Source organism: Petaurus breviceps, unplaced genomic scaffold (assembly GCF_028583685.1).
Source record: "Petaurus breviceps papuanus isolate PSGF00001 unplaced genomic scaffold, PetGlider_PUasm1.0 186, whole genome shotgun sequence".
Taxonomy (NCBI): Eukaryota; Metazoa; Chordata; class Mammalia; order Diprotodontia; family Petauridae; genus Petaurus; species Petaurus breviceps.
In genome coordinates, this window is record NW_027185798.1 from 654,314 (window position 1) to 680,442 (window position 26,129).

Consider the following 26,129-nt stretch of genomic DNA (forward strand, 5'->3'; position numbering starts at 1 on the left):
TCCGACTCCAAATCTGAAGCTTTCCACGTCCACTGCCTCTCTTCCAGTATCTGGCCCACAGTCTGTCTCAACCCCAAGCCCTCCTGTCCTTCAATCTGTGTGTCCCTTCCCCTCAGACACTGGGGCCTCCTCCTTCCAAGGGATGCTCCTACTTTCGCTCTCACGATCACCCATAATTGGTCTGCCTTGGTGATCCGGAGCTCTGAAGTCCCTTACTGTGACCACAACTTTCGTGTGTGCTTGTGACTCACTCCTCTACTGCATTCCGGCCTCATTTTCCTCCTTTGAAGTCTTCAGACTATAATTAAGTAAAAATGGCCTCTCCATCGGATTTCCTTGTCCCTTTCTTCTACCCCCACCATTCACTTTCTCTGTTCCTGGAGGCTAATGGAGGAGGTCGTCCAACCTCGCCTATCGTGTCCAGTACAGATTGATGCGACCTGATCTCGGAGGGGCCCTGGGACAGTCCTTTGATTTTGATGGGCTGCTCTTCTCAATCCGTCCCTTCTTTCCCCAAGCCTTGTAGCCCAGTCCCAGCCCAGGTTTGTCAGCAGAGGCCTTGGCCTCCCGCTTAGGAGCTCACACTGACCCTTCCCTCAAGCCCTCTGCTCTAAGCATTCTCTGGCGCCTCCTTCTTCCCTCTGGACTCTGAGGCCGTCCCAAGCGGTCTGGCGTCCTCACTCCCGGCCCCATCAGACGCCTCCGGGCCTCTCCAGCCTCCTGCGCAGGCCCGCGCCCCTCGTGTCCCCCAAAAGCCTGGGAGGTGTCACAGGTGAAGGGATCGATGCCCTTAGAGCCGGAGGGACGTTAGACACCCCAACCACTCCACCAATAAGCATGTATTAAGCGCCGACTGTGTGCCCGCTCTGTACTAGGCGCCAGGTGCCTAAAAGGGCCAGACGGCCGCCGCCTACAGGAGCCCCCAGGTAACGGCCGCGGGATGACAGGGAGGTGGAAGTCAGAGGGAGGCCGAGCGGGCGGGGGGATAGAGGCGCCGGCGGGGGGCGGGGCTGGGAGGGGGCCTGGAAGGCAGACCCAGCTCCCCCATTGGAAGCCGAAGCCCGCAGGGGGCCGCGTGGGGGGGTCGGACAGGCCGCCTCTTCAGCCCCTTCAGGCTCTTTGACACGTCATTTCCCCTCCTCGGGCCTCAGTTTCCCCATCTGTAAACTGAGGAGACTGGACCTGTGATCTCTCGGGTCCTCGCCCTTCCCTGGGCCTCAGTTTCCCCTCCCGTAAAAGGAGGACGCTCGCCCCTCTCCTCTTTCCTTACTCCCCGCGTCGGAGCAGGGACGTCGTCAGCTCTCTCCCGCCCCGCTTCGCCCCGCTCTCAGCCCCACCCACATGGTTGGGAGGAGGAGGAGCCGGCCCGCCCCCCCCCAGCCCGGCACTGCGCAAGCGCGCCTCCCGGTCCCGCCCCTGCCTCCGCCCCAGGCCCCGCCTTCCCGAAAAGGCGCTCGCTCCGCTCCCCCCCTCCCACCTCGGCCCGGGGCTCGCGCGCGGTACTTCCGGCTGTACGCAGCGCCACCGGAAGTGTCCGGGGGACCGAGGCCGAGGGACTCGGCGGAGCGGAAGTCAGTGAGTGAGACGACGGCGGCGGCGGCGGTGAGAGGATGAACAACAAGTTCGACGCGTGAGTGGCGTGGCGCGCGATCCCAACCGCCGTCCCCGGGCCCGGGCCCAGTCTGAGCCTGAGCCCGCCCCCACCGAGGCCCGCCCGGGGCCGAGACCGGGGATGGGGCCGGGGGGGGGGGAGGGGACCCCCGAGCTAGAGGGAGGTGCAGACCCGGGCGGGGGGGAGGGGCGGGGGGAAAAGGCGGAAGGGGAAGGCAGATCTGGGGCACCCACTCCGCCGCCCCCTCCTCCAGGCTCCTCGCATTGATTATGCGCCTCTGGGGTGCCTGGCGGGGCAGTCGTGCGGTGCAGCTCCAAGGGCGCTGGATTTGGAGTCCGAGGCCCTGGGTTCGAATCCTGGCCCTGTCACTACCCTCTGTGACCTTGGGCAAATCCCTTTCCTTCTCTGGGCCTCAGTTTCCCCCGTTGTCTTAGCCGCGGAGTGGAGATTCCCTGAGGGCAGCCCCCATCACCCACAGAGGGCAGGGATTGAGCACCTGCCTCAGGCCACGCAGGTGGGGCTGTATCCGGCACACAGTAGGCGCCTACTGCATGCCGGCCGCTTGGTGGCTGGGTGGCCTCTGGACTCTGGGCTTCCCAGTCGATTAGATTCAGGGTGATGGGGGGCGGGGACCAGGGAGTGTCCTTTAGCCACGAGGGCCTTCCCTAGGGGGGCCATGGGGGCGGGGCCCAGGCCCTGGTGCTTGTGTAACCTTGGGTGAGTCACAGAACTTGAGTCAAGCCAGAGATCCCTAGGGTGCAGGCTGTGACCTTGGGCCAGCGGACCTCGGCTGCCCCCAGTGCATGGTCTCGGGAGCCCTCGAGGAGGGAAGTGACCAGCCCAGGGTCTCACAGCCCGGATTTAAAGCCAGGTCTTTGTCCCGGGATCTGGGGCCACAGACCCTGTGGGGCCCCAAGCGGTGCTGCCCCTTCCTTTTATAGATGAGGAAGCTAAGGCTCAAAGTGGGGCAAGGCCTGGCTGGAGACATTAATGAGACCCAAACTCAGACCTGGTGGCCAGGACACATCCCTGGAGAAATGGCCGGAGCCCCCCTCCCTCTGCCTGCTGTTACTGTCAAGCCTTGAGGCCTCACCAGTAACTTTGTTACTAAGAGGAAATGTACATCAGAGCCCTCCCCCCCTGTGCTATGCTCCCTTCCCTGGCGATGTGCAGCAGGGCTGTGGGCTGAGCAAGTGCGGGCAGAAGGGCTGTCTGGTACAGGACAGGAGTATCTCTGGTTGGTCAGGGTGCCTGCTCCCCCACCTCCCCGGCGGTCCCTTAACATCACTGGATACGTGTCCATGATGATGGCACCGGCAGCCACGATCCACGTTTAATAAGATGAAAGATGCATGGAAGGTCTGAACACTTGAGTTTAAAAGTCATCTATGCAAGTTCAGAATGGCAGAGGCCTGGCTAAGTCATCACGGGCTCAGGGAGCAGCCTGGTGTCCAGCCCAGGGAGGTCAGACTTGTCCTCCCCTGGGTCAGGCAGTGTCTGGAGGATTGCTTCAGTCCTCTCTCTGCACCACGTTTTGGGAAAGAAGTTGGCAGGCTAGAGGTGGGGGAGGCAGAAGGCCCAGGCGATGGGGGAAGGAAGGGACAAGGAGATCCAATCACAAGGGGAATGGAAGCTGGGCTTTCCGGGCATTGGTTAAAGGGATTGAGAATGTTAAACCCAGAGAAGAGAAGGCCACGGGCAGAGCTTTATTTTCCTCGGCCCTCTGGTAGAATTAGGAGGATGGAGTAGAAGTTGCTGAGGCAAAATGGAGAGGACTCCCGGTCAGTGGCATGGGCACCTGAGTGTCAAGATGTTGCTCAGACGAGGGTAGAAGCGTGCGCTTAAGCCTGAGCTTCTGTGGCTCCTCAGGAATGCCTTTTGCTTGCTTCAAGGTCTCCTGGGTCAGGTTTCTTTCATTAGGCAGAGCGTTTGCCCAGAGTGGTCCTGTTCTTCTCCGTCCTCCCCTTGTCTTCGTTTCTTCTGTCCCACGATATCTGGCCCTTCTTTTTCCCCATCAGCACATGTAGCTCCTGTGACCTCTTACACTGCTCACTGTCTGCAGCGTTCATCTGGTGCTTTGTCTAGTCACTTGTTATGTGCATATATATGTCAGTGGGTCATCAGGCATTTAGTAAGCACTTACTGTGTGCCAGGTGTCGTGTAGGTGGGAAGACAGCATGTGAATCGCTAGCCCTGGACAAGATATGTTCAGAATAAATGGAAGGCAATCTCTAAGAGAAAGCAGGAGGAGCTCTGATCTTTGAGGCCAGGACGGCTCTTTGACCTCTCATCCATCTCCGCCACCGAGCAGCAAATGCTCTGGGAAGGTCGGCTGATGGTGGTTCTGATACAAGGGAGTTGGAACTTGGATTAATCACCTTCTTTTTCTGCAATAAATTCATGTATTTAATGCCTCCAACCTGGGGTATAGTCAGAGATTTCTAGTCTTAGTCACACTTCTTAATTACATACCTCCCTTGAGCTACAAGGCAGCAGCCAAAAGAATGATTTCACAACTCTGAGCTTTAAGTTGTTGCTTTAGAATCTTCCCTTCCACACTCCCGACTTTTGTCTCGAGTCTGTTCTCCTTGAGCTAGTCTGTCTTGCCTTTCTCCAGTGTCAGCATAATCCTAGAATTAGTGCCCAATCCTTATACATTGAGCTGGAGAAGGAGCAGCAAGCTTGGAGCCCTGGAGTTCTGGGATGGTGCCCTTGAGAGCTCCCTCTCCCTTTTGACACCTGTGATTTGTTAACGGTGTTGGTGGGTGGGCTTAGGCACTCTGCTTGGGGTCTTGTTTTCATTTAACCTGCCAGGAGTCCTTTCCTTGTTTTACGTTGGTCATCTTCCACACCCACATGCTGAATTCGGGGGTTTTCTCTTATTCAAGACAGTGAATCTCATGAATCTCCTGGTTCTTTTGGATGTGGGAGAGAGAGTTGAGCCATAGGAGGAACATTGTTTTGTCTTTTCTTTCAGCTTGAAGGATGATGACAGTGGGGACCATGACCAGAATGAAGAAAACAGCACACAGAAAGACGGTGAGAAGGAAAAAAGTGAGCGAGACAAAAGTCAGAGCAGCAACAAGAGGAAGGTGTGTTTGGAGCTGTGTTCTCAGATGCATTCAGCAGCAGGTTTGAGTCGTGGGAAGCTGGTGAGATCTGTTTATTCCAAGACTTCCAGGCCATCTCACAGATCCTCTTTTTCTGAAACCAGCATCCCCTTACTCAGAGGTTTTGTGCTATCTTGAAGGCTTTCCCCCTGCTTTGGATACTTATCATGCTGGATTGAGAGAATTGTGTTTTGAGAGAGGGGATTTCCTGGAGTTTCTCTCATCATAGGTCCCTGAGGTGGTGTACCTTCTCCTGTTCTAGGATTTATGACTGGAGTTGCCAAAAGCAGAGAGTTTTTTATTATCCTTCCTTAATTTAGGGGCTAAATGCCCTTTTATTTGGGGTCAGGGGAGAATTAGGAGTGCTGAGGAATGCCACAAAAAAAGCCTCTCTTTCTGGAAGGGGGTGAGTTGCCAGGGGCTAAGTGGATTCTTTGCTCCACAGGCTGTTGTCCCTGGGCCTTCCGAACACCCCCTGCAGTACAACTACACTTTCTGGTACTCTCGGAGGACGCCAGGCCGGCCGACCAGCTCACAGAGCTACGAGCAGAACATTAAGCAGATCGGCACATTCGCCTCCGTGAGTCTTCTCTCGCTGTAGTGATTAGAAGTAGTTCATTGCCTGGCTTGTGGTATCATGTTTGTACCTAGGTATTCATGGAGGCAGTCTGCCTTGGCCAACTGGCATTCAGTGACTTCTGCGCTTGCTCTAACACCAACTAAATGTTTGCAGGAGACCCTGGATAACTGAGAAATTCTATGTATTTTAAAACATCGATTCATTTAGAATTGGAAAATCTTGGCTGTAGATTTGAGATCCAGAGTGTTTTTCCTTAAATTTTTAATTTCGCACATTTTATTGAACACAAACTGTGTGTTAGACACAGAGATGTATAAGAAATGGGCCTGTCCTCAAGGAGTTTATAATCTAGTGGGGTTTTGCTTTGTTTTAAGTGATAATGTTCAAAGCAAAGAGTTCCTTCCCCTTTTGCTTTGTGTATTCTATAGTATCAGAGAGGATGGCAGAGATTGTCTTAGGGTGAACCTCTTCACTGCTTGGATTCTTTTACTCTGACCCCTTTTATGTGATTGAACCTGTCTGAGGCATGAAAGACGGGTCAGAATCACTTTTACAAGAGATGGGGTGAATATCTCATCTTCTCTTAGGGCAGCCTGCCCCCGGGTCCTCGGAGAGTAGTTGACCCTAAACAGCTGAAAAAAAAACTTGTTCACCAGCTCTTGTGGATAGGCGGATGTTTTGAGGAAAGAAGAGAGGCGGTAATCTGGGTGGGAAGGTACTGTACACCTGGCACAGGATGGAGATGCTCAGGCCAAGGTGGGCGTTTCCTTGGGGTATTTGGGGGAGTCTCCACTGCTTGGGACAGTGAAAAGCTACCAGGGCAGGCTTCCTTCCATCCTTCCAGCCTGACCCTCAGGATGGGCCACTGCTGCTGCAGAATGGGAAAATAAAAGGGACAGTGGAGGACGATATGGTTCCTTCTATATTTAGGGCCCTATCTCTTAAGGTTACAGTAATGAAGGTAGCACCAAGAAAGCACTGTTAGTTCTGTCCAGAACTTGCCTCACAACCACCCCATGAGACAGATAGGCCACATGGCCTTGTCCCCACTTTGCAGATGAGAGGTGCTGAGTACCAGTGACTTGCCCAGGGTCATGCTAAGGTTGGTCAAGTCTTGGCTCTCAGCTGACTGCCCAGGCTGGCCCTGCTCTGGTTATACCAGCCTGCTTTTACACATCTTCCATATGTTTGGCCGTCAGTGGCTGGGGGACAGGTAGATAGAGGGAGGTCTGCTGGGCTTCTCCGTAGGACTGGGGCTCTTCAGTCCCTCCATTTTTTAGCATCAGATGGTTTGTCAGTGTCACTGTCATTACTGGAATTTTTCCCTCCATAACCTTAGGAGAAACGGTCTTAAGTAGAAGGAGCCACATCCTCCCCATGGTACCTTTGCCTCCGTTTCTGCATCAGTAAGATGAGCACAATAAAGGACGTAATGACTTATTTTGCAGAGTTGTTTTGAGGAAACCATAGAGCACCAGAGAGATGGGGCCAGGAGAGAACAGAGGGCAAATGTACATGTGCCCAAGTGCCTGTTTAAAGATTGACTTTGACTCCAGTTTTCCAGAGGAAAAGCTGAAGAAAGGGGGCTTGTGGTATGGAGGTCTCTCAGTGCAGGGTGTCCCAGCCCAGGCCTTATGCTATGTTTAGGGGTTGCCAAGGAGGCACTTACCTACTTAGGCCAGGGGTGACATACCCCCCCCCCCCCTCCCTCTCCCTCCAGGAAGCTGAGTCCAGGGATGTCCTGGCTTCTCTTGTGCTGCACCGAGCCTGGGGTTTGTTCTCCCCAAGAAGAGTAGCCCTAGCAGCCCCTGTTTTCTTCTTGGCACATATTTGTGGTGCCTCCTTCCTCTCTCCCTCCTTTGGGAAAACAGGCAGGTCACAAAGAGGAATGGCCCTGTGGAAACCACAGGTATGGACAGAGTGTGTCAGGAAAAGCAGCTAAGCCTATCGTTGTAGTCTGTTCTGAAGGCTTAGGAGTGTGAGGAGGAGACCGCTATGGTAGCCTGTGAGTCTTGGCCCTGCTCTGTGCCCTCCTCAGAACCCCTTGTTCATGTATTCAGAAACCTGGTGTGACTCCCAATTAGCTGCCTTGTGAAGTGTGGACTGGGCTGGGTGTTCCTTCTGCTTCCTTCTTCCTTCTTCCACTGGCACTTTCTCCCAGTGCCTGTAGCACAGTGGCCTCCTGAAACCACTCTGGGTTTTGTCACCTCTGCTGGTTCAGTCTCTTCCTGCCACCTGTTGTCCTCAGGCTTCTCAGGTTGGGTGGCTTCCACCTCCCCTCTGTGCCCCAGACATCGTCCCCTGTACCAGCGGCCTCCACCTCCCCTCTGTGCCCCTTGCACCCCCATATACCAGTTTCTAGAGCAGTTTTTGTTGTTTTGGCATCCTCAGTGCCTTGCGTCTGACAGGCACTGAATATTTACTGTATTAATTTCTTTCAAATCAGTAGCCTTAGAAGCTTTAAAATCAAACTGCAAACTTCAGCACTCCAGAGTCACCACTAGAGGGCACATACGGTAGCCAGTGGGGGTAATTCATTGAATTCAGCCTCCATTTATCCCCACCTCCCATGTGTAGACTAGAGGGTGCTACAGGCATTGTTAGGAAATGGCCTTTCCCCCTCCTGCAGCACATCCTGAGCTGAAGCAGGTTAGTCTTGTGAAGACAAAGCTCATACCTATGGAATATTTAGAGGACGATGTATGCTAGACTGGATTGGACGGAGATGTGCTGAATCACGGTATATGGCTGGTGCCGTATGTGCTGTGGGCAGTCAAGGAGCCCATTGGCTGGTACTCTCAGAGGAGGCTCTAGGGAGCAGGGCCAGATGCCAAGGGGCAGGAAGGGGGAGTACCTGTGCCCATAGGCGGGTACTCCATTGAAAAGTAACTTGAATGTGGGACAGTAACTCTTAGGAAGCCTTTAGCGCCTTATTTCCTTGATGAGGTGGACGACTCTGGGCGTGGAATGTCATGGCACTTCTATTTAAGCTCCCTGCTTTTTCAGTCTTGGTTAGTTTTGCTGGGGAAGGAAGGAGGAAGGGTACATTCGGAAATGAGTGTTCTTTAAAAACAAAAGGCATCCCAAAAAAGCCTTTTGTTGGTGAAAAATTGTTTTTTTAAAATCACACCTAGTTGCATTTCCTAGCTTTGCAGACCTTAGGCTCCTGGGAGTCCTGACCATTCCTTTGTCTGGCTTGTTTGGGTATATAATGAATGATGGAATGCAGGAAGGTTTCCTAAGAACTGACTCTTCCAAGGAGCTTTCCTAGATTACTTCCACTCTCTCTGCTTTTATTCTGTGCAGGGATTTGTGAAGCCCCGTAACTGTGGGCATGGGAGCTTCGAGATGAGGAAAACCCCTTTGGTCATTCACAGTCCTGCCATCTGATGGGCCAGACCCACTAGAAAGCCATAAATCTGTGTCATGTATGCTACATGACATTTTTATTTATTTGGGAAGACATTTCCAGTTCCATTTTATTCTGGTTCCGGCTGCAGCGGGCTGTGAGTGTGATTTCTCTGGTTTCTGTCTGTTTCACCAGCTGGTCACTTCATTGCTCTGAGCTGTAAGACAGGGCTGTGACAACTACATAAGGTAACAGGCCTGTTGTAGACAATTGGAGAAGTCCTGTCCATAGGAAGATAAAGCTTTCTGTATTTACTTTTAAGGAAACTGCTCAGGGTTACCAGTCTGTATGTGAGCTTTGTGTCCCCAGCTGCCACGTCCTGAATCCCTGAGAGTTCCCAACATTTAAACTCGTCGAGAACTAAGTATTGCAAGGCCGTGGAGCTGGTGTAGTTAAAGTTACAATATTAAAAGCTGGAGTGTGAGCTTACCTGTAGAATGTTCACATTAAGAATGGTAACTTCATGTACGGTATAGATTGTTTAATCTTACATGTTAACCAAAGCTAGAAGAACAGCCTTGATCTTGCCTTTGTTTGACGCCTGGCAAGGCTCTTAGCAGGCCACCTTGCTTTGGAGCTCGTTAGTATTTCCTTGACTGTCTTTCTGTCTTCTAGTGTCTCTACAAGGAATGAGGTAGAATTCGTACCAGGGCCCTTCTCTGTCTTTGGATTGTCCTACAGTCTTGTTTTTCTTGATATGTTTTCCTTTAAAGTTAGAATTTATCTAGCACCTGCTGTCTGCAGACTGCTGCACTGACTTTATAGAGAAGGGCTTGACCCCCTATGGAACAGTCAAGCCTAATGGGTGAGAGAATACTGAGAAATCCTCATAAGCACAAATGTAGCAAACAAAATGTTAGGTATACATAAAGGCTCTGCAGATGTGTGCAGGATGGGATTGTTGGAGTGACTGGGGCACCTGGCACCAGGTGGAAGCCAAGGCTTCATGGAGGTGAGTTTGCTTGAGAAGGATTATTGGAATGAGGGAGACAATGTGCTTTGCCAGAAAGCTTAAAGGGCATGTGCATGCTTCCCGAAAACCAAAATAGTTTGCTTGCTAGATATTGGTAGGAGGCTGCTTTACGTGGGCTTGCTTGGCAGGATCCTTCTTCATTAACGTGGTGCTAACGGGTGTCTTCACAGGTTGAGCAGTTCTGGAGGTTTTATAGCCACATGGTACGTCCCGGGGACCTGACAGGCCATAGTGACTTCCATCTCTTCAAAGAGGGCATCAAACCCATGTGGGAGGTGAGTCAGCTCTTTGACCTGCACGTTAGGGTTAGCTTGGACTTGCCTGGGCACATCTCTGGCAGCAGTGATGGGGTCTGAGTGTGTAAACAGAAACTGGTGTCTTCCGAGAAGCAGAGCCCAGTGAATACTCACAGGACGCCTTCTGAGGTAAGGCCCTGCGTCTGTGGTTTGTTTCTAGGGGTTGGTGAATGTGGGGTTTCCTAAGGCACATACAGAAAAGAAATCCAGCTCAGGCCACACAGGCCAGAGCAGAGTGGCTGAGCTGGGTCTTCTCTCCCGCTCCCCCAGGATCCTTTGCCAGTGTCAGCTGCTGCCTGGGGTGCTGTCAGAGTCTCCAGGTAGTTAGGATCAGATAACAGGAGGAGGTGGGACGCAGGACATATCACATGAAAGTGCCCACGGGTAACTTGAGACCGAGCCAATGTCTGCTCCCTTCACCAGACTCTGGATTCCCAGCCTCTGAGTTTGGGCTTCGTAGTAATTGATCATGTTCTTCTTACATCTTGGTTTCCTTTTGTTCCCTAAAGAATCTCTTAGGAAAAGAAGAGTATTGGACGGAAGGCTGTCTCTGCACTTTCTGTTACGGCTCATAGTTCTTGTTGGGCTCCTATATTTTTACCTTTTTCTCCTGCAGAATAGAGCGCTTCAGAAGATGCCAGTCCTTCCTGAAGTTGGGCTTCTTTGTCAGATGGTCTGGAAAAGGAAAAGGCTTTGAAGTCATTTCTTATGTTTTCACCCTCCTTTTTATAGGATGATGCAAACAAAAATGGTGGCAAATGGATTATCCGCCTCCGCAAGGGCTTAGCGTCCCGGTGCTGGGAGAATCTCATACTGGCCATGCTAGGGGAGCAGTTCATGGTGGGCGAGGAGATCTGCGGGGCAGTTGTCTCTGTCCGTTTCCAGGTAAGTCACTGTGGGCTTGGCCCTGCCTTGCTTGGTGCAGTCACTGCCTTTGGTCTCCAGCTGCCTCCTCTCTGCTTTGATGGAGTATCCTCTTCTTATAGGAGGACATTATTTCAATATGGAACAAGACTGCCAGTGACCAAGCAACCACGGCCCGTATCCGGGACACGCTCCGTCGAGTGCTCAACCTACCTCCCAACACCATAATGGAATACAAAACACACACCGACAGCATCAAGTACGTGTTGTGGGGGGGCCGGGGGTGTCCCTGAGCTCGGCAGAAACAGGCCCCCACATTGGCACTTCCCAGCCATATGCCCACGTAAGCACAACTGTGCGGGAGGCTGCCCAGTCTTAGGCACTAGTGCTTGGGGTGATTTCAGAGAGTTCTCTGGTAGGCACCCACTTGGATAAAACGTGGGCTGTGGAAAAGAGATCTTTGCTTTAAAACCATTTTGTATTAACCTAGGCATATTTTTATATAGGCTGCCTTGTCTTTCAGTCTCTCTAATCTATTTCCTTAAAAGAAAGACAAGGTGTCTCTGCCCTAGCCTCCCCCTGCCTGCACTTTTAACCCCTTAGCTTCAGTCTGTTTTCCTAGCCCTAGGAATTGGACTTAGTCCTGGGGTAGTGATGTCATTTCCTTTTGTGTCAAGCTGAGAGTGCCAAGACTGCTGAGCAGGTGGTTCCTGTGGGGATGGCCTGAATGGGGGAACAAGGGTCAAATGTGGAAGTGAAGCCATGGCATCTCACCAGGAATCTCAGGAAATGGAGCCATTTACACATAGGAAATCTCCCTGACCAGGGTTGCCTTTTCAGAGACAGGGTATTACTAAGGACAGTAAAAAGCCAATAAAAGCCATTAGCTCATCTCAGCCTGGGAAAGAGAGCTGACCATTAGGAGGCAGGCTTCCTGGGCACAGTACTGCCCTTTGACCATGACTTTGCTGTGTGCCTTTGGTAGGTCTCTGCCTGTCTGTGCTTCAGTTTCCCCATCTGTAAAATGGGGATAATAATACTTAACCTACCTCACAGGGTTGTTGTGAGGCAGAATTAATGTCTGTAATTGATCTGAGTCCCTCCAGTGGAGGATGCTCCTGGCAGTGCCAAGTATTATTATCATTACCGTCATGTTACTCTACTTATTAAAGACCAATCATGAGCCCACCAGTTGTTTACAGCAGTCCAGCCATTTGGGAAACTGCTTCCCTGTGCCCGGACAGAGGGTGCTGGGTGTGTGGAATTGGGTGAGGTCAGCAGAGTCCATGGGCCTCTTGGCATTTGCTTTGGTGAGCCCTCCCCCCTAGCACCTCAGGCAACTGGGGTCACGCCCCGCACCTCGCCGGCAGCCTAGGAGCCTGACTCTGTGTCTGCCACTGTGTGTTGTATGTGCTTCTGTGCATTTCAGTGGCCTGCTTTTATTGAGTGCCCTGGCATTGGTCTGGCTGTTAGCCAGAGAACCACCAGCCAGCCATTGCCCCAGTCACTTGTCTTAGTCTTGCTAGGTCAGCATTGCTTTTCTCTAGGTTGGTTTTTCTTACTCTTTGTTTTTAGGATGCTGATAATTTTCTTCCTTTGGCCAGACGGTGTGTAGACCCACACCTGCGTTTGTCTGGGTACTACTACCTGTTCTGGTCAGAGAGAGGAAGTCCATCGGCTTCTCTCGCCCCTCTCTGCCTCTGCACTCTCCCAGTGCCCTGAGCAGCCCTCCCTCTATACTAGAGACATGTGTAGGAATCCTTGGAGAGCTGGACTGTTGGCAGGGTGTCTCAGACTTCTAGAGAAGGTGACCTTAAGGGACACAGATCTGCCCTACAACCCTGGGAGCCCAAAAAGCCCAGCTTGGACCCCAGATGCCACTCTCCCTCTCTTTCCCCTCCCAATATGCCAACTTTTTGCACTTCCATTAGAATGCCAGGCAGGCTGGGCCCCCAAAGGCTCCTTTTTCAAAACCTCTGGAAGACGCGGTTGAATGTGCCATGACCCTGTCCCTTACTGGATGGCACCGTCGTCGCAGCTGGCATCATCGGAGTCCCTTGTTCTGTTGGCGTGCCACCTGGAAGACACCTCTGTCCCCGGACAACAGGAGTTGGAAGAGCATCTTCTGTTTTCAGTACAGGCTAACAGCCACAGTGACAGCCGAGATCACTCAATAAATGGTGCGAAACAAGTTTGTCTCATGATCTTGCTCTTTCTGGTGCCTCCAAGAAGCAGCCTGTCTACCTCTCCCTGGGCTTCTCCTTTGTAGTGCTGTCCCAGGGAACAATGCAGCATCCCAGCTGTGATGCCCAAGAGGAGCCTCTGGTGTCTTCCTCCAGCCCCCAGGGCCTAACAGAATGAGGGCACCTGGGACACCCTCAGCCAGGCCCAGTGATTTAGACCCCATCAAACCACAGTGGAGATTCGGGTGGTGAAGGGGACGTTAGGACTCCACTTCCATTAGGCCCAGAGAGGGGGGGCCTCATGTCTTGTCTTGCTGACTTTTTCGGCTTGCCTTCACTTTGAATTAATCTCTTGCTTGGAGGCAGGGGAGTGCAAACCCCGCTTCTGTCTGTGTGCACTTACGTGTCTGTTGCGTCCCTTGAACTGGTGGATCTGGAAGCTCTGAGCTTCACCTCTTCTCCCAGCCCAGCTCTTCTCAGGTTGCAGCCTGGGAGGGGTGAGGAGGCCCCTTGCTTGAGAGAGTAGGCTTTCCAGCCTCCATCTTTGTCCCATGCTCTGGCTCCATGGGAGGGAGCCCCTAGAGCTGGGTCCTGGCTTCTGCTCCTACTTCTAGACAGGGCCTTGTCGCTTTTGCTTGTTTGCTGCAGCTTGTCTTCTGGAGGCAGGCAAGATTCTCTAACCCCCAAAAAGAGCTTGAGCAGATTGCTCAGCACTTTCTTTACTAAGCTCTGGTACCATCTTGAGGCATCCCCACAGGCACTGGATTGCTTGTCAACCAACACTTCAAAGCCTTGTAGACTGTGCCAGAAAGTGGGTTTGGCCATAATAGTTACTTTCCCAAAGTGGTCATTGTAGTTTTGGCTGTGCTAGCCTGCTGGTGGGCCAGTCTGATAACCGGCGTCCACCCTGAGAGGGCTGGAAGGAACACTGGGCTCTGGGACCCTTCGATATCTTTCTTGTTTCCTTTATTAGTGGTAGTCAGGACTGCTTACAGGAGCTTCCAGGACCTCTAACGTCCAGGCTCTTTTGACAGGCTTTATCCTTTCTCCCTCTTCCCTCAAGGATTGTGAAGTATACCAAGGAGTGGTTAAAGATCCTAAATGAGGATTGGCTTTCCTTTAAGTGTAATATGACTCATGCTGTTGATGGGCTTTGTGACTGCCTAGTGGAGAGAGATCTGGTTAGAAGGCACCACGTTTGGGGATTTCTTTGCCACAGCTGGATGAATATCAGAGTTTGCTTATGCTTTACTCTGTTCCCTCGGATTCTTGGACTATGATGAGGCTTTGTACCTGCTAGGCCAAGTGACTCGTAGGGAAAATGAAGAAAGAGAAATGTCCAGTGTTTTGAAAGCATCACACGTGCTAGGGCTGCCAGAAGTGCAGAAAGCCTTTTGTAAAAAGGATGAGTTAGTTTGGAAGATATTTTCAGTCATTGTCTCTTTCTTCACTTTGCTGTCTTCGCCCTCATTTTCAAGTTCTTGACTGTTGTTTAATCTTTCCTCCTTTCAGGCTTCTCTTCTCCCTTCTCCATGTCCCTACTACAAGCCATTTGTGGCCCTTTGGTTCCTTTCCTCCTTGACCCCATTGCCCAGCTACATTGTGATGAGCCAGAAAGAGCTCAGTGGTGCATGAGACTCTTCTCCAGGACTGAGCAATTGGCCCTGGCACTCAGGAAGTGAGTGCTGAATCAGTCTGCCTGGCAGAACATGTATCTCCAATTGAGCATGGATAGAATCTGCTCCCAGAGTTACCTTTTACAATAGCCACCCTACTTTATTTCTAGAAGTTGCTTCGTTACCGGTAGAACGGGCTTGGGAAACTGCACCCGGTAGACTTACTAAGCTGAGCTAAGGCTCAGTGCTGCTCACTCCCTTTAATTATGTGGAAGTCCTTATCTGGCATTTTGTGCCTCCTTGTGAACATCAAGGGAAAATCAACCCCTTTCATTGAAGGAGAAATGTGGTCAGCCAAAGAAGCATTGTCAGAAGCAGGAAGCTTGGCCTTCGCAGCTCAGATCTAGGGGATCGGAGCTGATGGGCAGGGCGCAGGGCTCAAGTCTGTGCAGCAACTTTGATAGTGCGATACTCAGCTTCAAGGGAAGGAGGATGACCCAGGTGCTCTCTGTCCCCTTTGACTTTAGGGACCATGACCTGGCATTGGCTCGGGCCGTTGAGAGGAGAAACTCATCCCGTGTTCAGATGGACTGACTGCAGTTTCATGACAGACTTCTTAAGCCTGGCCCATCCTGGATAAGGATCTTCACCTCAGATGAGCTCCCTGGGCCAGTCCTAGGATAGGTGCCCTATGGATCTATGCTCACTGCTACTCTGGGGTCAAATTTATGACATCCCCCAGCTAGAGGCACAGTGCCATTAACTCTGCCCAGGAAGGCTGGTCTTCATTGAGGTTTCTGGCTTGGGTTGCTCTTTGTTTCATTCAAAATCAGCTCAGTCATCTCTCAGATTCTTTCTAGCTTTAACTCCGTGATCCTGGGATGATTTCAGTTTTAGACACTGGCAGCTTTGCTACTTACTGAGCTATAATGGGGAAGGCATTGGGCTGTGTGCTGTAAGTGTTTGAAGGCGTGTGAGACATGACCCTGTTCTCAGGGAACTTCAAATCTTAGTAGAGAAGATAGATCAGAGGTAGTCCATAAGGGGCAGTTTCTTCTCTCTTCTAAGTTTCAGACAATATAGTATGATAGTTGAGACTTTGTTCGCCTAGTAAATGTGATCACAGTGATGCTCAGTTATTGGTCTTACACTTGTCAATGTTTAAAAGAAGCACAATTTTATATGATAGCCAGTTTGTATGATGTGCCAGAGAAGGTCAAATCTTCAACCTTCTCTGAAAGACCAGTGGGAAGGATCAGGGTTTGAGTATATATCCTAAGGACAGTGGCTGGCTGGCAGGATCTTTGGGTGTGTTTTTGTTTTAGTTTTCCTATATAAAGACTATGAAGAGCCACTTAGAATGCAGCATGAGAGATTTGGGATAGATAGGGATGGGTTAGACTAAGGGAGCAACCCATTTTTATAGATGGGGTGGTTTAAGGTGGGCTGAGGGAGGTAAGTGACTTCCTTTATTTTAATCCAAGAACTAAAAAGTGAAAATTCTCTCAACCATTGGGATTATTTTAAAATTCCAATTCCATCTTTTGCCACCTTTAAAGAGGGTAATAATTTGGGTGGTAATAAGCCTACATGTTGAATTTTGCCACTCTCGGTTTCCATTCAGCAGGATGGGTAAGGTTATCCCAGCTTGATGAAGTAGTACGTCAGATCTCACACATTATTCCTTTGCTGTCTCCTATAATGGAACCATCGTTGCTTGTGTTGACCAAGTTTGCTGGGAGAAGACGATAGCTTGGCTCTTTCCCGTTGATCTTCCTGCCCAGTTAAGTCCTGACTGGTCACTTGGTTGGGAATCTAGACTTGCTCCCACCTCCTTCTCCATCCTCATCCACCCTTTCCAAGGGGTATGTCATTCTAATTTAGAAATAAGTGAGACTTTTGATGAAGAATAATGTTTGCCAAAAGAATAGCAGTCATCCAGGTCTTAGTGCTGACTCTTCAATTAAAAAATGGCAATGAATCACCAGCATGGGCAAACTAGAAGGGGTGGTCAGTGGCAATAGTGTGTAATCTCTTGCAATGTGATATCTTTGCCTTCGCGTCTCAGCTAGTCTTATTAAGAGAACAGACCGTTAGTGGAATTGGCCAAGTCTGGGTGGGTTAGTATTTGGTTTGTTTTTTTTTTTTTAATTTTTATTTTTTTGCCTTTTTGGAGGGCAATTGGGATTAAGTAACTTGCCCAAGGTTACATGGCTAGTTTTTTTGTGTTGGTGTTAAGTGTCTGAGGCCGGAACCGAACTCGGGTTCTCCTGACTCCGGGGCCCTAGTATTTGTTTTGTACACATATTCTTGAGAAACCTTAATTTGATTTGGAACAGGCATTTTCCAGGGAAATTTGGCAGACATTCTGCCCTTGATGGGGCAGGAACAAAAAGCCAGGAAATTAGCTTTGAAGATAAAGCTTTGACCTAGAATAGGCTGGCACTTTGGTGTTCCAGGGGGCCACATTCACCTCTCGTCATGAATTCAGTGGCTACTTCCTGAATGCCTGCCATGTTGGAGGCCTTGTATTTGGGATGTGTCAGGAGGGTGGGAGGGTAGGAACAGACGTGGTGAAGACAGTTCCTGCCTTGGAAAATCATGGCTTAATCATAGCCCTCCTTCCTTCTCTACCATGTTCTCCAAAAGCCATTTGGGTCGAGTTATGCATTGAAAGCAGTAATGAGCTTTGTTGGCAGATAGCTTTGAATCGCTGGTTGTGTCCAGGTAGCTAAAATGGCAAGGCATTAATTACTGGGGGCCTGAGCATGGCAGGTCAGCAGAACTTTGTAAAGGGAGGACCTTATTCCTTCTCTGGGTTAGATGGCTTTGGGGTTGACTGTTCTCACTGTTAGGCTGAAGGGGGGCTTCTGCTGCCTGCTTCAGTGCATTCAGGACAGTATTTTTTTATTGTTTCCTTTTATAAGATTAGAGGTAATTCCTGCCAAACTCCACAAAGCTGGGACTCAGCGTTCTTTAAATTTGAAGAGAAGTGAACTCACCCTTACTGGTCACCATTGGCTCCTCCTGCATGTCAGTCGACCAACATTTATTAATACCTCCTGTATCCCAGACACTGTACTAAACTACATCTTTGTGAAACTCTCATTAAGAGTATGGGGAGGGCCAGACTGACCAACCGGAACAAATCAGGGGCTGACCTATTTCTCTCTGGAAGGTGCTGCAGAGCTGAGATGAATCTGGTTCCTTTGGATCTCTCCAGGCCAAAGAGCTACCTCTGCCGGGCTCTAAGAACGTCTGCCAAGGGGGTGTGGGGTCACTGTGACTGTTCTCTTCTTTGTTAAAAACTTTTGATCTGAACCGTGCTATTCTGTTTTTTTGTCTCTGGCTTGCCAGGGCCTGGGAGGAGTTTCATGGCCTGGTGAACAGCAGCGGCCGCTGATCGGACGCTCCCCCCTCTGTCTCTCACACCCAGGGTAGGGCCTCATCTATCTTCTCTGTGACTTGGTGACATACCTCTCCCTGCTGGGCTTCTCTCTCAGAGGGCGCCCCTCTCCCACATATGGCTGCCTTACACTGCTGTCTCGGGTCTCCCCAGTTGATTATTTTTTTGCTCATTAACAAAAACCACTGAAACATATTCTAGATGTTGTTACTCTGGTTCCGCTGTGATCGGTTCTTGCCATATACATTTTGACAGCATCCTGTGGGTTAAAGGGCAGTACCCCATTTCTTCCTGTGGGGCAGGTGAGAGGTACGTCTCCCATTTGCTTGTGTTGTGCAGGTATTGTCTTGTAGCCAGAACAGTCACATCTGGGGCGTGAAAGTACACTTTCCTGGTGTTTCCATGTTAGGTTCCGGGGAAGTTGATTTGGGACAATGAGCTAAAACTCTGAGTTATAACTGAGAAAACTCCTTGCTTGTCAAGATAGGGACCGGCATAGGGGAACAACCGAGCCCTCCTGGTTGAGAAGAATCACCCCGGAGGGTTTTGGGTATTTGGTTGTCAAGACCAGACTTCCTTTGTGTATAAGAAGGGGCATTGAGAAATTGTTCTGAGTCATTCCACTGGTGCCAAGAATGGCACGGGCCTGAATTGGGACTTGAGGCCTCCACACTGACCATCTTCTATTCCTTGGGCAATGAATAAAGAGTCGGCTCAGATTAGAATGGACAACACCAGCTGTAGTAGTTGGCTTGTGATTGCAGGTGCTGGGGAGGGAAGTGAAGCCTCTTGGGAGAGAAGTGCCAGGGTAGCCCCTTAATGACATGCCCTTGGCCTCTGTCACACACCTAGTCCCCAAGATCATTAGTGTATGTCATGATGAAGCCAGCGTCCTTGCCCAACCTGACCCACTGCATGTGATATGGAAGGGGAGCCCAAGTGGCTTCGATCCCAGCTGGGGAATGCTGTTCCCTCTGCATTCTTTAAATGCCCTTCCAAGCACATTTCCTTATCCTCATTATTGATGCATCATGGTGTGAGTTTCTCAGTACCCTTCTCCTTCCTTGACCCCTTAGTAGTTATAGGTCCATAGACCAGTGTCCTGGGAGAACTGCTTTTAATAAAGAAATCCTTTCTGATAGTAGAAAAGAATCTTCCCCTTGATCTGTTGTGTAAGTCAGTATCTAAGCTCTGCATCCGCAGGCGTTCTGCTGTGGAATTTGGCATATTCACTTTTGGCCTGAGCACAGATGCCGCGCCTTGAACTGTGGCTCCAGCAGAACCCACCATCCCCCTCATCAATACCCCAAGCTTGAGTAGAGAGGGCTCAGATGACTCATGGGGGATGGCACACCTGTGGCAGGACTCCTTTCTTGGTCAGGAAGACTTGGCAGCTGTTAAGGGGCAGCTTGTAGAAGTGGAAATCAGAGCTGGAAGGGCTGTTGCTTCCCTGTCCCTAGGGAGGCTCTGTAGTTTTTTCAGGAAGAGAGGAAGAAACCAGAGCTGGGCTGATGGGTGGGAAGCTGATAGTTGCAGAGCATTCCTTTGAAGATGGACACACAGGAGAGCTATAGTTAGCATTTCCTGAGGGACTCCTCCAGGAGTAGATGGGTGACCCTTGAGCTCTGCCATGCTTTCCGGGCATAGTCCTGGGGGCTCACAGTGGAGCTCAATCCAGATCTCAAGGTGTAATTCCCAGCTGTGGTCCAAATCCCTTTGGGAGTAGACAGAGGTGTGGTGGTAGAATTTGGCCTCCTGGGGCCTTTGGAGGAGAAAGATAATCCAATCCTCAGGGAGATTTTTTTGTCTCCAACTTGTTATATTTACTGGAGTCAGTAACCACAGTCAAGCCGTGTGTTTAGTGTAGACCCTCTACCACTCATATCCCCAGGAAAGTCGCGGTGGATGGCAGTCCCAGGTTTAAGAAGGCCTGAGAAGTCCCATCCAGAGGGCTGGTAGGGAGCCCCCATTTTCCCCAAGGGATCTTGGATGGTGGTGATGAGAACAGAAATAAACATGTCTGTAGCACCTTGTTTCTATCTCCTGTGTCCTCACAATCCGCTCTGTGAGGTAAGTGGTTTGATTGTTATCCCCATTTAAGAGATGAGAAAATGGAGATTTAGAAAAGTTAAGTGATTTGCCCAGGGTCACATGGATAGTAAGTAGTGAAGCTAGACCTGGAACCCAGTTCCCTTTGCTTTCACAATACCTTTGCTTGGTAGGTGCTTACTCCTAGTGCTGGGGCCGGTCAGCAGGGCAGAAGGGAATCCAACCCCTTCCCCTTGGTTCCCAGCCTCCCCTTTGCCTGCTGCTTCAGGAAGGCCTAGCTCTGTTCAGTCTGCCTTTGTCATCCAGCCATTGTCAGCAGCACATCTCACTCCCCTCCATCCCTTCATTCGCTCACTCGTTCATTTGTTTAAGCATTTATTAAATCCCTTTAGTGTGCAAAGCCCTGTGTCGGGTGCTGGGGATCCGAAGACAAAAATGAGCAGCTGCCCCTAATGAGTTGATGCTCTGCGGGGGATACGATACAGAAACAGAGAAGTTAAGTTTTTCAAGTGATGTATGCGAAGGAGGAGGGAGCAGCTCCAGCTTTGGAGATCAGGAAAGGGAAGGGGCAGATAGGACCCTGGCATGGAGGAATAAGAGACTGCCGGAGGTTCCCTTTGCAGGAGCTCTTTTATTGCAGATAATTCGAACATGACCCTCTGGAACATTGAAGGTCTTTTGTTATGGATTCATATCAAAATTATAGATGTAAATTTTCATTCATTTGTGAAAAATAAAATAGAATTTTGCTCAAAAAATCTCAAAGGAACCAGTGAAACAAATGACTGGTCTTCGGGGAATAGAATAGCTTTTCTAAAAATTACCAAAACATGAGATTGATATATTTTTTTTTCATTTTATTCTCTTAAATATAATTAGACACATACTTTCTGGTTTTTATTTTTTCCTGCTTAGGTAGACTTGTTAAGGCTAATTGGAATTTTCTTCCTTTCCCACACTTTCTTCATGGCCCAGCATGATCTTGGCCTTAACTTTTTTTTTTTAACTCTTCAGGCCCTATTCCACAGATGGCATACTTTGTGATTATAAATAGACATCTTGGAATGGTGGCTATTTAGTTTCTTTAAAAATTTCTCTTGTGGCAAAATGTTGTATAAAGTCTTTGTACTTTTTGTGTTAGAGAACCTGAGGTCTTCAGTTTTTGGTCTGTCTGCTGAATACTACCCTGACTTTCTCCAGAGAATATCTGCTTATCAGTATGATGGCTCCTGGACCCCCTCTCCCACAGCCCTGGAGATAATCATATTCTAAAAGGAACTGGGCCTGGCACATCCTTTTCTGTCTTTTCCCATCTACCTGTTTTAATAGAAAAAATGATTTTGTTTTTACACCTTCAGAAACACCCCTACTCTAACCCTTCCTGTGTCCCCTTTCTTTTCACCTTTCCTTCTTTTACATACTGACCCATATCAGCAGTTGGATTCTTGGGTTAGAGGTGACAAGCAGTGATGATATGAAACAGAGCGAGTTACTGGGCTTTAAGCAAGTCCTAGCAGCAGCAGCATCTTTGATGGGTTCTAGGTATTTTTGCTCTTAATTCTTCTGCCTCACATGGAGTTCCAAAGTGTGTCTGCATTGGTATTATAAGCACAGGCATCGCCCACTGAACATCCGTCATTAGTTCCTGGAGAGCACAGCAGCAGTGGAAGCCATGTTGGAAAGGGCAGTTAGCCCCCATCCAGTGTTGGGCAGACAGATAACTGAGTCATGTTAGCTGGAGGGTGTGCTTCTGATGTATTAATAGTGCTATTCCAGATCAGCCTTAGGCAGAGCAGCTTGGTGTGGGAAATGCCCGTGCTCCAAACGCTCTGCCAACAAAAGCACACCCAGAAAGACTGTGGCTCATTCCGTAGACACTTCTCTGGGCTACCAGGCTCTGTCTCTGCTTCTGGGATCAGATCTGGTCCTCTCCCTTTCTTACCAGCCCCTCTTGGCATTTTCAGACACCTTCGTGTTCAGGAAGAAAAATGAGAAGGCAAGCCTGTCTGCTCCCAAAAAGGCACCTTAGAGGAGACACTTGGAAACTGATTGTGGAGGATTTATTTCTAATAATAGGACCAGTCCATCTATGTTTCCAGAGCAGAGGGTCCAGACTCACTTCCTGCAGTGTTCTCTTCTTCATAAGCAGCTGGGAGTTGTTGGACTGAGTTCTTTGGAGTGAAAAGGGGGGATGCTGGTCCCTGTATCTCTGGGCTAGTTTAGCAGGGAGGCGCTGAGCAAGGGCCAGGGGTGGGTCACTAAGGGTCCCAAAGCTGATGGTCACAGCTTCCCCCACCCCCACCTCCCCCTCTGTGTATGGATATATGTTAGATGACCTATGTATTAAATCCTCCATTCTCTCCCACTTTCTCTTTCAGGGACAATTCAAGTTTTCGAAATACAAAAATCACATTGTGAAAGTACCCAAGCTGGCAATAATCCTTTTCTGTATGTGTGTGTCTGTCTGTCTGAAACGGACGGGAGGCCTCCAGCAGCTCCCTCCGTCTACTCACTGAAGGGACATCCCCGATCCATGGGCTCCCCTTTTGCACTCATCCCTGGAGGAAGGATTCCGCTAGACGCCCTCCGGCATCGCTGACTCTATAAAGCAGAGACAGAAAAGATGACTTTGTCATAGACAGACTTTTTTACCAATGGGGTTCTGGGGAGAGTCGAACCTTTCATTCGCTGTGTGTGCCGTTGTCCACATGCCTTCTGGGCCCTCTCTTACTCTTGTTACACTTCACAAAGGGTATTGTGAACACACGTATGTGCCAGAGCTGTTGACAGCGAGTTTATCAGTATTATGAATGTCTGTGCATCTGGGAAGAATTTCTGTTGGAGAGAGTCACCATGCTTATCTGCTGTAAGTGCTCCTTTCTGGCGCTGCCTTTAAATTATTGGGACATTTTGGTTTTTTCTCCCCCATTCTCCCTCATCCTCACCTCTGTCCTTTAAACGTGTCAATATGTTGGTGACTGTCCAGGGCTCCGTAGGGCCTCCTGCCAGCCTCCGGTCCTTCCCTTTCTCTTCCCGAGGATGCTTCCTTTCTTCCTCAGCATGGCTGCACACAGTGCAGCTTCTGACATGGTGTCTGCTCCCATTTTGCAGGGGTGCAGGGCCCCTCTACTCAGGAGCCAGGCCCTATCTTGAGCTCTGGCTGTCGGGCTTCCCTGGGGGCAGGGCATGATACCCAGAGAGAGAGAGAAGCCTATGTTTGAGGGCTGACTGTCCCCTCGTTGAGCAGGAAGGTGAGAGAGGACTTTGGGAGGCCAGATTTGGCTGCATTTTAAGATGTGCCATGGGAGGATCCCAGACATCGGTGGCAACATGTTGGCCGTTGTTGATGACTGTCTCGCCTCTCCTGCCTGTTTGCAGCTGGCCAGGAGAGCTCCTTCCCAGCAGTCTTCTGTGCTTGGTGTCCACTCTGGTAAATCCCTGCTGGTCTACGCGATGCCCAGATGAAACCCTTGAGAGCTTCGGTCATCAAGCATTAAGACTGACCAGATCCTTGGTCTGAGAAGTTTGAGTGACCTCTCAACTCCAGAAGGACTGAATTAGGAAAAGTAGAATGAGTCCCAAGGCCCAAATAAGTGCTGGGCTTAGGACCCTGCAGCAGCCTTCCAGTTACACTGATCCACTTAGCTCTTGGGAGCAAAGATTAGCAGTGCCTTAAAAAGAGGGCCTCTCTTTAAAGTATCCTCTAAGCCTGGGTTGGCTGGAGCAAGGTAGGGACCCTTAACCAACTGGGCTTAGAGGAAACCTAGGAGAGTGACAGGCATTTCCCCATTGGGCTTAGGATCGTTTCTTCCTCTCCAGCACCCCAGTCACCACTGGTTTGGGGATACTTTCCTGTTATTATTTTTTTACATCATTCTAAAGGTTTTCATTAGAAGAAATGGAAAAATGACTGAAAGAGAAAATGTGTGTGTGAGTGTGTGTATGTTTGCGTGTGTGTTATGCATTTCCATTCTTGGCAAAATCAGATGTGCCTAAGGAAATTTAGGAATGATTCAAACTTCAGAAGTGGGGAGCACGGATCCTAGCACCGAGCCAGATGAGCATGACAGGAGAAGCTGGGAGAGCACGAGGGGGGCTTCCTCCTGGCACCGGTGCCTCTTCCGAGGGAAATAGCTTTTCTCTTGCCTGGGCATGGTTCGATTTGCCGTGGAAGTGCCAAAGAGGGCGCATCTGGGGAGATGTGCTCCCTCTGGGGCGTAAACCTGTGTGTGTGTCGGGTGTGTGCTCATGTGCATGGATGTGTCCACAGAGTTGGATCTTTTTAGGTCACATATTTGTGGGGTTTTTTGTCCATGTCCCTTCTAACTCTCATCTGCTGTTCAGACTCTTGAACCACTGATATTTTCCAGAGCTGCTTGTGTTTTCCCCCCCTTGCAGTATTTAAGATTTCTACTAGCCAAAATATACATACACGTACATACATACAGTGTGTATGTATATATACATATATACACACACATACATATATGGTGCATGTGTGTGTATACACATCCATACACATGGACACAGTATTGACTAGAACAATTCATTACCCCTTTTAGATAACAGTCAGCTCCCAATGTTTCTTTGCCCTGGCTGTCCAACACCTCTTCTTGGAAGAACTGTGCGCTTGTCTCCATCTGACCCCCTGGTGTTGAAAACAGAGAGCTTGAGGTATCTCTTTCACCAGAGCCAGCTTCTGTGCAGTGACATGGGGCGTGGTTACAGGTCTGCCAGGGCCAGCCTCATGAGCAGGGATGAATTTCAGCCCCCCTTCCCATCTTTCCTGCTGGGGATGGATGAGCCGTCTGCACCTGGCACAAGCACTGCTCCATTGTCCCCTCTTGTGTTTTCTTTTTGAGGCACCCTTTCTCCCAGCTTTTTTATCCTTCAGTTTTTTGGGGGGTGTTATTCCTGTGAAACCAGAAACGGCCATCATTTCTTACCCAGACTAAAGCATATGGTTCATGTTGTTCCCAGAAAGGGCTTGCTGGCTGTTACTAGTGGAGAATTAGGAGAGGCCACGGTAAGAGTGAGTGTTGCACCTTCAGAGCATTTGTCTGCTGCAATAATAAATGGAAAAATGGGCAAGAACCAGGTTGTGGACTCGTTAATGTGGGAGGGGAATTTGTGGGGGCTGCCCTGTCCCTTTAGGGTAATGTAGCCTTGAACAAACTGATCCAGGAGGCCTTAGCACCATATAGAAGTCTCTGAGTTTAGTATTTGGTGACTTCACCAATTAGCATTCGCTCTGGAGGAACTATTCCTTGCCCAGAGACACAGCCCATGGCTAATGGGTAGCACAGGTGCAGTGATTGGGAAGCCCCTGATTTTCTTCTGCTTTTGGAACTTGTGCTGCTTTTCTTGACATGTGCCCAAGGTGGTGGTGATGGTCACATTGCTTCCCACTTGGGCTGGCTGTGATGAGGCCACAAGCTGGAGGAAGTCATTCCCCAGACTGAGAAGGCAGGAAGTGGAAAGTGTGTTCTCTATGCAAGGGCATAAAGACCAGGGCTAGAGAAACCTAGCATGGGAGCCGAGGAGAAAGCAGGGAGGAGCAGTGCCTTTGAGTCATTTCCAGGCTAGGTTTGAGCAGTCTGGTGATACCCCAAGCAGGAGTGTGTGATGTGCCCACTGCTGAATCTTGGTTAGGCTCTGTGTTCAGAGTGTGATCTGCAGAAGGGACGAGGAGAAGCAGTGCCCTCCCGCTGAAGGGGCTCTTTTTCAGGCTTCCATTTTCTCAGGTTTACAGTGGTCCCTGGTTCCCAGGTCTTCCCTATGCTTGGGTTTTCACTGTACCCATCAGTCTAGAATCCATGACTCCCTGGCAATATGCCTTCCTGTTGGTGCAGAACTCTACCAGGTCAAGTTCCATTTGCCATCCCCCAGAAAGACTCCCAATAGAGGGAGTCGGCAATAGCTGCCATTGCTTTGATCTGTTCCTCTTCTGTAGCACTGTGGTTTACAATGGGCACTCCTTATGAGGACTATGAGGCTAGTAGTAGTAACTCACTTCTGTAGATGAAATATC

General features: G+C 50.0%; 1 protein-coding gene across 8 annotated transcripts; it reads left to right on the plus strand.

The window, feature by feature from the left end:
- Positions 1 to 1,447: 1,447 nt before the first annotated feature.
- Positions 1,448 to 25,192, plus strand: EIF4E2 (eukaryotic translation initiation factor 4E family member 2). 8 transcript variants are annotated; one of them, XR_011168581.1, is made up of 9 exons: positions 1,460 to 1,630; positions 4,590 to 4,704; positions 5,168 to 5,302; positions 9,855 to 9,959; positions 10,713 to 10,865; positions 10,967 to 11,103; positions 18,001 to 18,080; positions 19,941 to 20,119; positions 22,477 to 25,192. XR_011168581.1 is itself a non-coding variant. In XM_069089299.1 (8 exons), exons 1-7 carry the CDS (start codon positions 1,611 to 1,613, stop codon positions 18,044 to 18,046), a joined length of 711 nt encoding a protein of 236 aa, XP_068945400.1. In that variant the 5' UTR covers positions 1,460 to 1,610; the 3' UTR covers positions 18,047 to 18,080; positions 22,477 to 25,192. The 8 variants fall into 8 exon arrangements, 7 of the variants coding, with proteins under 7 accessions (XP_068945405.1, XP_068945404.1, XP_068945400.1 ...); XM_069089299.1 differs by lacking the exon at positions 19,941 to 20,119; XM_069089304.1 differs by lacking the exons at positions 5,168 to 5,302; positions 19,941 to 20,119 and having other exon boundaries at positions 1,448 to 1,630.
- Positions 25,193 to 26,129: the final 937 nt, after the last annotated feature.

Coding starts and splice junctions, on each gene's coding strand:
- EIF4E2 (XM_069089298.1), top strand. CDS start 1,611: ATGAACAACAAGTTCGACGC. Junction 1,631..4,589: donor ATGAACAACAAGTTCGACGC/GTGAGTGGCGTG, acceptor CTTTTCTTTCAG/CTTGAAGGATGATGACAGTG. Junction 5,303..9,854: donor AGATCGGCACATTCGCCTCC/GTGAGTCTTCTC, acceptor GTGTCTTCACAG/GTTGAGCAGTTCTGGAGGTT.